This window comes from Carica papaya, chromosome 2, assembly GCF_054855325.1.
Source record: "Carica papaya isolate Zhongbai chromosome 2, ASM5485532v1, whole genome shotgun sequence".
Classification (NCBI taxonomy): domain Eukaryota; kingdom Viridiplantae; phylum Streptophyta; class Magnoliopsida; order Brassicales; family Caricaceae; genus Carica; species Carica papaya.
Window position 1 is genome coordinate 29,543,808 of NC_142310.1, and position 11,807 is coordinate 29,555,614.

The 11,807-nt window shown below is 33.1% G+C and overlaps 1 protein-coding gene across 1 annotated transcript; it reads right to left on the bottom strand.

Annotated features, from left to right (window-relative positions):
• Positions 1-239: 239 nt before the first annotated feature.
• LOC110823641 (putative potassium transporter 17) lies at positions 240-10,716 on the bottom strand. Its single transcript, XM_088213959.1, has 8 exons — positions 10,300-10,716; positions 9,629-9,851; positions 8,990-9,229; positions 8,855-8,905; positions 7,964-8,224; positions 2,294-2,346; positions 1,847-2,216; positions 240-1,314 (listed from the first exon to the last, which is right to left on the bottom strand). The coding sequence occupies exons 1-8, from the start codon at positions 10,429-10,431 to the stop codon at positions 461-463; spliced, it is 2,184 nt and encodes a 727-aa protein (XP_088070085.1). The 5' UTR covers positions 10,432-10,716; the 3' UTR covers positions 240-460.
• Positions 10,717-11,807: the final 1,091 nt, after the last annotated feature.

Sequence of the window (11,807 nt, forward strand, 5' to 3'; positions counted from 1 at the left end):
CTCTTCACATCACAAAACTTGAAAAATACTACTAAGAGCAATAGATATTCGACATTTGAATTCCACATGATTCCTTCAAAAGAAGATTGAACCCATATTTTTGTTTATCAGTTTGGAAAATAATAGTAAAACACAATTTTCCAGCAATAACTTTGAAAACATGCAAATGGATCCCAGAATTTTATCTCACACAAGTTCAAATTTCATTGCTTAACTTGAAGTAAGACAGCCAAACAAAGTAGCCAACCAGAACTCTTTCATTATTTCAGAAAACTTATTAATTCTTGGTTTAATCATTATCTATTTCATGTAATGAGTAAAACTTTACAATACATCATAATTTATGTGATTCTAAAGCTGATTTTAGTTCCTAGCATGTGAACAAAATCCTGATTTTGATTCTATTCTTTGTATGTATACAAGTCCCACACCCTGGATAAGCTTCTAACGATATCACCATTCAGACCTCGTAAAGCATTCCAACCTCAATTCGATGCGATGGCAGAACCCCAAGAGCAGGGAGGGCAGACCTACAGTTACTGTGCATAACTTCATAAAAGGCAAGCATGGCTCGATCAAACCGGCTGCAGTTCTTGCCTACATGAAACCTTGTCTTTCCTCGAACGTGGATAACACCAGCCGCCCTGGCTGTCTCCAAGTCAGAAATTTCATTTTGGATCATCACAGGATCAGATGGCAGACAGCATGAGCTATTATGTATATGCATCCACAAGCTCTCAGTTACTTGATTTACAAACTCTTCTCCTTCGAGATTCAAGGAATCTGCGTAACCATACTGAATTATACACCCATAAATTCCTTGGAGGCCCAATTTTTTTATGACAACCTTTTCATGTGGTGCAACCTTCGGAACCAGCAAATACCGCAGTGTAATAAAAATAGTGACATTGTGTAGAGACTTCATACTTCTAATATAATGTCCAAGAATAGGAGAGAGTCCATCTTGGATATTGGTGTAAAAGAAGCACAATCCAGGTACCCTTTGGATACTCGGATTGGCTAATAGCATTTCAAGTCTCTGCAAATCTATTCTGTGAGTCAAATCATATTCCATCTTTCTCTGCCTTCCATAGAACCAGCCAAACATAATGAAGGCAAGGATAAAGGATATGGCAAAAGGAATCCATCCGCCCTCAGGAATTTTGGTGAAAACAGCACTTACGTAAATGCCTTCCATTGTAAAAAATACAATGAAGTAAAGGGTGACCAGCACAAAAGGAGCTCTCCATATCATGATCATGACTAAAGTCAATAACAGAGTAGTGATAAGCATCACTAAACTAACAACAACCCCTGTAATCAAAACTTTTTATTAGTTGATTGCAAATAAAGAACTAACTGATGAGGAAATGGAAAGGGCAAAAGAAATGACTGCTTATGTAACACTAGGATAGTATATAATTTGTAATGTAATCAAATCAGCATGAAAAAGAATCGTATCTTGATCCAAAATGATATGCAAGTGTAACAGCATTAACAGTAAATCTAACGATGAACTGGCAAGACATGAACGTTATTCTTATAAAGGAATAAAAAGATATGAAAGGTTATGTAACAACAAGGACCCACTGCTCACCAAGTATTGAATTATGAAAACGTGTTATTACAGTATTAATCAAGTAACTGGGATGCAAATAAATACCAAGATGTTCATTATACTATCATTGTGAAATATGCACTGTGACAAATTCTATCGAGTGATTCACTGGTTTTGCAAATTCAAAGCAGGGCAACAATAGCTACTTCAGGACCATGTTCAGATAATTATCAGCTCTATCTGAATAGTAATCAACCCAGAATGCTGTTAAACACCAGTTAAACATACCAAAAGCATTTCCAATGTCTTTCCCATCACCAAAAATAAGAATGACAGCAACACATAGGAGCATAAGGATATAGTTGATTTCTGGGGAGTAGACCTCGCCTTCTTTGCTACGTGATGTGTGCACCACTTTGACTCGAGGGAAATAGTCCAAAACAACAGATTGCTTAATAACAGAAAAGGTAGCCGAGATCAGAGATTGGCTTGCAACAATTGCAGCTAACGTTGCAATAACAAAGATAGGCCAGTAAATTTTTCCTGGTATGAACTTGTAGAATCCATCTTCGTGATCATTGGGGTTCCTGATTAAGTATGCTGTTTGTCCCGCGTATGTGAGAACAAGTGATGGATATATTGTAAACAAGAAAGCTATCTGTTGGCAAAGAATGCATGGAGAAGCCGTTAGAATCGTACACAAGCACCTAGGTTATAAGGTGGACTTATCGTTACCTGAATGGAACTCCTATTAAAATGACCGAGATCTGCGAACAATGCTTCAGAACCTACAGGCAAGAAATAATCACCAAATATATATACATGGGTGCATGCATCAACAATGAGGGAAGAGAAAAAAAATGAACCAGAATGCAACCAGATATCTGTGCTTCTTTGCACATCCACCAAGTTCTATACAAGCGAGAGATTCAAGCAGATCTAAACAAAATCTAAGTATCTAACCACTAATTCCTTTGATAAACTAAATAATGATCCTCACAGTAGAGTTAACAAATTTGTTTCAGGACTTTCAGATTTCTGTTTGATATATGCTACTCAAATAATCAGCATAAACATGTCAACGCTTTAGAATTGTGATGATAACCTAGATTCACACCTTCCAAATACCTGGAAACTTTCTCTAGACCTCTTCATACAAGAAGCACATAGGAAGATACAAACACAACTGGTTGCATTTTAAATATACTAGCAACCATTTATAGTGTGTCTTGCTGAATGATACTTTTTTCTCTAAAACCCTTTCATTCTGATTTGCTGGGATTCCCCTTCCTTTTAGCTTTATATAAAGCAAGAGTCAGCATGCCATGAAACCCTTTCCAGGAACCCTACTAATTGTAAAAATCCAATTCCTATACAAATTGGTATCTTCAAAGAATTTCCCCGTAAAACAGAATCATAGTCGACTTTCATAACTAAAAATTCTTTTCTTTTTATAAAACTGACTTATATTTAATTTGCTACTAAAACTCTCTCTAATATTCTCCTATATCTATTCAGTTGTTGTAAATTACATATCATGAATAAAAATTCAATAAATACAAAATTTAGTTATAAATTTTCATGGTACCGGAGCAAGATTTCTTGACCCTGAAAAATCTTTTTTTTTCTCTCTTGTGGATAACCAAATACATAATGGCCATCACAAGAACCAATTACCTCTCTGAAGTCACATCTCAATCTGATGAAAATATTTCCATCAGACCACCCAAATCGAAAATCCCTCAAATTCATATCACCAACCAAAAGCTAAACAAAAACAACCACATTCAATGGTCTCAATCGATCAAGATGATTATTTGTGGATGAGGGAGAGAAGAGTACATCCCAGGAGAAGTCACTCAAACGGGTGCCGATTATTTGTTCTGGTCATGTCGTGGAATGCCAAACTTGAAAGGTCAAGAATAATCTAGTCATGTCGTGATTGATTAACTCCATGACAATGAGAATTTTTTGTTGTATGGAAAGGCACAAAAAATTTGGGAAGTAACCAAAGAGTTTTACTCAACCAAATAAAACATATCAAAAATTTTTGCTTTTGAATCTAGCCTCCATGACCTACGACAAGGAGATCTATTCATAATCCAATACTACAGCATGGTTACCCATCATTGGCAACAGCTCGATATATTTGAGAAACTTGAGTGGAGCTGTTCAGATTATGCAAAATAGTATAGAGAAATTTTTTAAAGAAAAATAATTTTTAAATTTATTATGGGATTGAATAAAGTCTAAATGAAGTCTAGGAAAGAATACTCAAGATGAAACGATGACCTAGTATTATTGAGATTTCTGAAGGAGAGAAAAAGTAAAAAAAAAAAAAAATGTTAGGAAATGGATCTCAAGCCCTACAATTGAGCAAAACTCTATCTTGACTATTGAGAATCCTCACCCCAACTTACACAACCGACAAAGAAACAGAAGTTCTTGGTATGATTGTTGCAGAAAATTAGGTCATACTCAAAACAATTGTTAGAAAATTCATTGAAAACCCACTTATTTGAAGACCACAAAATCAGTTTCAGATGAAAAAAGTAAGGAACATCATGTCTCTATTGATGAAGTTGTTTCTACTAAACAATCATACCATTCAGTAAAAAGCATATAGAAGTTATCCAAAAAAGTTCCTAATCATAATTCTATCAATAATAATATAAAATTTGGAATAACAGCCCGAAAAGGTAATTACTTTAATGTTCTTAATGTTATTCCAAGAAGTTAAAATACTTCAATCAATGACTCGGGGGCATCAAATCATTTTATGGGAAATAAAACATTATTATAAGAATATAATCCATGTAATGAGAATCTCATCATAAAAATATCAAATCGATCTTACTTAAAAATGGTCAAGATAGGTGATATTCTCATCTCAAATAAGTTAACCTTAAAGGGAGTGCTTCATGTACCTAATTAGGATTGCAGCTTGTTATTAGTATGAAAACTTACCCAAGATCATAATTGTATAGCTACATTTTTCTTAAATTTATAACGAAAATTGTCAATGCTAAAATGTACTCAAGGCTCTTTTTTCTCAAAGATAATGCATCTTTCATAAAACAATCTCATAATACAATATGTGTGGAGTCTCAAGGCAGTTCAACTTAGATAATCTTAAAACAATTATGTTATATTATTATCGATTAAGACATCCAAATTTTATATACATTTAAAAATTATTTCCTTCTTATTCAAAAATAAAAATCCGAAAAACTTTTAATTGTGAAGTACGTCAATTTTGAAAATATATTCGTTCTATATGTCTCATGTTACTCCACAAAATCTCTAAATTGTTTGCTATAGTACATAATGATGCAAAGACCCTCTAAAATCAACAATATTACTAATACTAGATGTTTTCTATCCTTTGTAAATTATCGTACAAGAATTACATGATTGTTCCTCGTGAAAGAAAAGTCAAAAGTTGGTCATACATTCAGAAAATTCAACAATTTGGTCTAAACATAATTCCAGACAAAAGTACAAGTTTTAAAAACAATGCAAAAGAATATTCAGAAAATGAAATGGATATATATCTTGCAAAAGAGGGGATTGTTCATCAAAGTTCATATGTTGATACCCCTCATCAAAATGGAGTTACCAAAAAGAAGAATAGACATCTTTTGAAAGTTGCCCCGTCCCTCATGTTCACAACTAAAGTTCCAAAATTTTTCTAGGAAAAACATGTCCTAACTACAACTTACCTTATCAATAGACTATCTTCCCGAGTCCTTGAGTTTCAAATCCTACCAAGTTATACTCCAATATTTTCCTTCCACTCAACTTTTGTCTACCCTACCAATCAAAGTTTTTAGTTGTTAAACTTTTTTTTACATACACAACCATTCAGAAGCAAACTAGATATCAAATCAATAAAATGAATCTTTGTTGGGTATTCATCAAAGCAAAAAAAATATAAGCGTTATTCACTAGTCATCTAAAAATTCTATTTAACTTCAAGGATGTTATCTTTCGCGAAAACCAAGCATACTACAAAATTGGTATTTAGGGGGAGAAAATACACAAGAATTCCAATTTTGGGACTTTACCACTAAATATCTTCATCCTCTTCCAATTAAACTTATTCAATTTCCAGAACACATAGATCGAGATGTGACACTGGGACCTGAACCTACTCACCATACTAGAAAAGTTAAAGTTCGGTTTACACCAAAAGGAACAAGAACCAATAAGAGAAAGAGCCATAACCATCTTATCATAGTCATGAATCCAATCCAGATCCAAATCCAGCATCATTAAATACCTTAAGTAACCTAAATTCAGATCTCTCCTTTGATAATTTGTACGATGATAGACCTATTGTTCTAAGAAAACAAAAAAGAGAATGAATTGATCATCTAATTCACAATTTTGTTTCATGCAGAAGTCTGTCATCAACTCGTCAGATATTTGTTAGTAATGTTAATAAAATATAGATATCAAGGACGATACATAAAGCACTATGAATACCCGAATAGAAAACTACAATCAAGGAGGAAATTCAAGCCTTAGAAAAGAATAGAACTTAGAAAGAAGAAGTACCACTTGGGAGACACCCAGTTGACTGTAAATGGGTGTCACAATCAAGCATAATGCTAATAGTGGTATCGATAGATGCAAAGCTCAATTAGTAGCCAAAAACTTTACTCAAACTTACGGAACCGATTATCAAGAAATACTTGCAACAGTAGCAAAGTTTAATACAATTCGGATACTAATGTCTCTAACTACCAATCTGGACTGGCCACTATTCTAATTAAATATAAAAAATATTTTTCTTGATGGAGAACTTGAGAATAAGTCTATATGGAGATACCACCTGCTTTTGAAAATCAAGTTACTACCAGAAAGATCCGCAAAAAGTCCCTTTGTGAACTCAAATAGTCTCCAAAAGTATGATTCGACAAATTCACTAAGGTGATTATAATCAATGTCAAACAAATCATACTATATTTATCAAGAATGATTCTTTTAAAAAAAAAAAGCAATCTTCATCATATATGTAAATAATATAATAGTCAAAAGGAATGACATCGAAGAATTACTCGAACTAAAAAGTCTTAACTAAACAATTTGATATTAAAGACTTAAGAAATCTCAAATATTTATTGGGAATTGAAATTATTTGGTCAAGGAAAAGAATCTCAATTTCTCAATAAAAATATGTGTTTAATCTTCTAAAAAAGATCGAAGTGCTTGGATGCAAGCTTGCAGATACACCCATGGATCCCAATATTAAATCAAGAAATAAAAAATTGACAACGCTCCAGTTGATAAAGAAAGATAGCAATATCTAGTGGGTATATTAATATACCTCTCAGATACCAAATTAGATATTAGTTTTGTTGTCAGTGTGGTAAGTCATATGAATAACCCCACTAAAGAACTTAAGGACGCAATGTTTTGAATATTCAATTATTTAAAAATGACAGCTGGACAAGAACTATTTCAAAAAAAAAAACATAATCTAATAAATTGAAATATATGCTGATACAAACTAAGCTGCTTCTATAACTAATAGATCTTCCTTTGAATATTATACATGTCTGAAGAAGTCTAGTTACTTGTATAAGCAAGAAGCAGTCAGTTGTATCAAGGAGTAATGCTGAAGCTGAATTTAGCACTTTAGCATATGGTTTTTGTGAAGGAATATGGCTACAAAGGATATTGAAACTAGCCTAAAAATAAGTTTAGAGCTTTAACACATGATATCTGTGCAGGAATATGACTATAAAAAGTATTTAGTGAATTAAGAATTCTTTCTTTAGAGTCTATAAAAGTGACAATCAATCCACAATAAGTATAGTAAAGAACCCAATTTATCATGATTGAACTAAGTATATGGAGATTGATAAACACTTTGTGAAAAAGAAGATAGAGTTAGGAGTACCATCCTTGTGGCACATTTAATTTTGCGATTAAATCACAGATATTTTTACAAGACATTACCTAGGAAGACTTTCAAAGAATTGAATTCCAAACTTGGTTTGCTCAAGATCTTCAAACCAGCATAAGGGAGAGTACAGGAATCCGACTTCTTGTAGAAGTTTGATTCCTATACAGATTGGCACCTTCAATGAAATCTCCCAGTAAAGCATAATCATAGTTGAGTTCTATAACTGGAAATTCTTTTTCTTTTATGGGACTCATTTATATTTTCTTTCTTAATAAAACTTTCTTTAATATTCTTTTATATATATTAAGTTGTTGTAAATTAAATATCATGAATAAAAATCCAGCGAATAAAAAATTTAATTACAAATTTTCATCCTTCATTCTAGTGCAAGCAGTTTGCATATATACATTCGCAGAAGGTTTTTAGATAATATTAAAAAAACAAGGAAAAGCTAATCAAGTCATCGAAAAACTTTTAAGCACAAGCTCTACCTGTTATACAAAGGACAGTGCCACCAAGTAACAACCAGCCTTCCTTCCCTTTTCTCCAGAAAAATTGGATGATATAGTGAGGAGATAGAGCCTTGAATATAGTGGGGTAATGATGTATAATGCTATATATTGCTACCAATGGTGTACTCAGAGTCCATGCACCCATAATTGGTGAAAAAAGAAAGCTCACTCGAGAGGTCCCAAATTTCTGCAGCAGAAATAGAACAACTAGAACTACTGCAGAAAGAGCATCCACCAAAGCTGAAAATTACAGACATAAAGTTACGAACTCGAGAACAAAATTTGCCAACATGATTCATAGAAGAGATTCTAGATATCAAAACTATGACAAAATATTCAAGTGGCATCTAGACCTGGCCAAAGCCACAAGAGAAACTTTATACCTTAGTAATATTACTTAGTCTTACAAAATTTCACTTTCATCTGTTTCACTCGTTGTTCCTATCTCTGTCTATGACTTGGATAAACTGTGACCATAGCCTATAGTTATGAAATTAAAAGTAGCCACCAGTATAAACCAATTCTTCCAAAACCATTTTCAAAAAGTTCTGTAGTAATCGCAAACTAATGTCTCATAGAAAACAACAGTTTACCATTTGACAGAATATAACAATCCCTTATGATTCTATCATCATATGCATCTTAGCAATTCCTTAGTGCCAATGAATGTTCGCAGATGACTCATCTATCTTAAAGTGGGATATCAGCTAGTAGCAAATACCCACAGAATATAGAAATCAAAATTTCCTTTTTATCATAATAAAGAGCTAAATGATATTGCTAGCCCCAAAAATAAATATTTACAAGAATCGTATAAATTAAAGATTCTCCAGTTTATAACATGTTAGAACAATCTGTTTGGGCACTTACATTTGCTGATAGAAGGAAAAGGAGCTCTTATTCCATCCATTGCTGACAACACTGTCAAAATACTTAAAAGAGTTAAAAGCATTGCGAACAAGCATTGCACTGAGAACAGATACAGAAAAGCAAAAGACAAGAAACCTGAAATTGCCGGTGTAAGAATACCATCACCGATTAGCATGCATGTGCCGAGCATAGCAATGAAAAGCAGAATCCGTCTAGCAACTATACTTTTTTCAAAAAATTTGGCAAGCCTAGTTTTCCTTTCAGCGTCGTCATGGGAGAGAGAGTGTGAAATTGGGTCTGAATGAACCCGTTTAGAAGAAAGAATCCCAATATTCAAATTCCTACAAAGCAGTGAATAAAGAGCAAAAGTTCCACCTGCAACAGTCAGTTGTCCTAAGAAGTCAAGAATATTGCCCTTGTGTGGCCAAAAGAACTATGCACTTCAGATCCACACAATGTTTTGAGCAAAACTGCTACTTTAGCACATTATCAAGTACGGTTCTCAGTTTTCAGTTCTGAATTTGGCAATCCATTTTCACCATCGATAATGCTTTGTCAATCCATAAAAGGCTTATAGTTTTAATTTAGTTCATGCAGCATGCCTTTTGACTGGGTGAACCGTAAGTGGTCCTAGAATATGTTACTTCTACTCAAGCTGCTAAGAATTCCACATAATAAACGGTTGTACACACATAAGAAGCATGGCACTCGAGATTCAAAGACAGACAGACATAGAATATAACCCAATTCCTAGTCAAGCAGATATTCATATACCTTCACCGTGATCATCAGCCCTGAGAGCTATGCCAGCATACTTGACAACTCCAATAAGAGTAAGAGTCCAAAATATGATGCTGTAAATTCCCAAATAATCCTCTTCTGTAGGAGATTTGAGCGGCATTGACGGGTAAACATAGAGAGGAGATGTGACTAGTCCCCCAAATACCACTCCCAGCGTCTTGTAAGCAAGCACCAAAGTTTCCCATTTACTCTTCTCCTGACTCAAATCAAATAACGCATCATATTCAGCCCAAAATCTTTAGTCTAAAATCATTGTCTGACTAATCAATATTTAAATAGAAAAGAGGCGAGTTCTAATTGGGCAAAACCAAGCGAGTCTATCTCTAAATTTCAGCCAAGTAAAAGAAGGACACTGACCCAATTACCTAACATAATCAAAATACTCACAAACAGACTGCAAAAAGGAAGTGCAATAGAAACAAGTCAACGAACCTAACAGGGTAAATTGTAAACCCAACAAAAAATAAAACAAAGAGAAAGCCCAGGCGAAGTGCAGAAGAAGACATGCCTGCATTGGTGGCATTGACATATGTCTTAGTGAAATGCACATGTATCTTCTTACAACAGTAATGCATGTACATGTATGTACATAATATGTGCCTGTGTGCGTACATACAGAAAGAGAAAGGAAGAAGAAGGAGAACCTTTTCCTCGGCAGTTCTGATGGTGACAGGACGATTACGAACGGAGCGAAGATTGGTAGTAGGAAAGTTGGAATGAAGAACAACTTCAGAGAGAGTCGACTCAGAGTCAACAGAGCTGGCGTGGCCGTCCATAATCACCCACTCAACTCACCGCCTTTTCTTTCCTGCTACCTATACATATATAGACGCTTTGACGTTCACGCAAAGCACACACCTTTACTTACATTCACTCACGCAGAGCTTTCGAGGTGGGTGAGTTGGACTCCTTCCTGTTCGAGTTCGATCCCGTTTGTTGTGTCCCACACAAAATACAAGTCAGAAATCTGTTAAATTTCGTAAAAAGGGGGTTTTCCTTTCGTTTTTCCTGTTTGGAGAGAAGGAAAATATAGCGAATAGTAGAAATGAATTGATGGGATAATTTTTAGCATTATTACAATTTCATCTCCTTCACTTTAAGCTTATTATAAAAAATTTTCTAATACTGTTAAGGGTTTTTAGAGTCATATATTTGTCATTTTAAATTAGAAAATTTAAAATAAATTATATAAATCAGAACTTAGAATCTTAATTTTCAATATAAATAATAAAAAAATTATATTTAAAAAGACCAAACAAGAGATGGGTCAAAAATAGAAGATGAAAAAAGCTTACAAGGAGATGATGCATTCCCAAAGAGGTTGATGAATAACTTGTAGTTAACACATTTACATCGCAACCAAACCCATCAATGCCTCTCCGTCATATTACACATACATTAATATATGATTTCGGAATGTTACAATCTCACTCGAAAGAATTTTAAAAATTTTATACTCTTACTCTTTTAATAAAGAAAAAAATACATAACCCATTAATGTAAATGAATTTATTAAATTGTGTGTTCTTTATAATATGATTAAAAAAAAATTGAAATAATTAATTATAATAATTTTGACTGTTATTAAAAATAAAATAATTTTTTATAATATTAGAAATAACAAAATTAGCATTGGTATGAAATATTCTTCTTGTTAGATGTTCATTATCCCTTTGTAATAGGGAAATTACCAGAAACCAAAAGCTTAATCAGCAACGTATGTGGGTTACCTTCCTTCTTCTTTTTACCCTTTTTAGCCCTATCCAGCACGTGAAAACATTTTTAATTGATTTCTTTTTTCTTTTTACCCCTCTCTTTTGGTAATTATTTGACGTGCTATAATTTAACTTGTAAAATGTATAGATATTTTTTTTTCAGAAATCTAGAGGTAGCATATATATTATATTATTGCGAATTTCCACTAACAACATTAATTGTAATTACCATTGTTTTTACTATTATGTTATAATGTTTTAAAATTATTTTCATTCAATGCTAATATATTTATTTTTTTAAATAAAGTAAATTAATTATATCTATTAAGTTTAATCTTTAATCTTTATAATTATAAATTTTATTTAAACAAAATGAAATGACTCCGGAAATTCAAAAGAAAATATATAATAATTTAAGTACGGAAGTGAAATAAAAG

Coding starts and splice junctions, on each gene's coding strand:
- LOC110823641 (XM_088213959.1), bottom strand. CDS start 10,431: ATGGACGGCCACGCCAGCTCTGTTGACTCTGAGTCGACTCTCTCTGAA. Junction 9,852..10,299: donor TCAGAACTGCCGAGGAAAAG/GTTCTCCTTCTT, acceptor GATTTGAGTCAG/GAGAAGAGTAAATGGGAAAC. Junction 1,315..1,846: donor AGACATTGGAAATGCTTTTG/GTATGTTTAACT, acceptor TTTTGATTACAG/GGGTTGTTGTTAGTTTAGTG.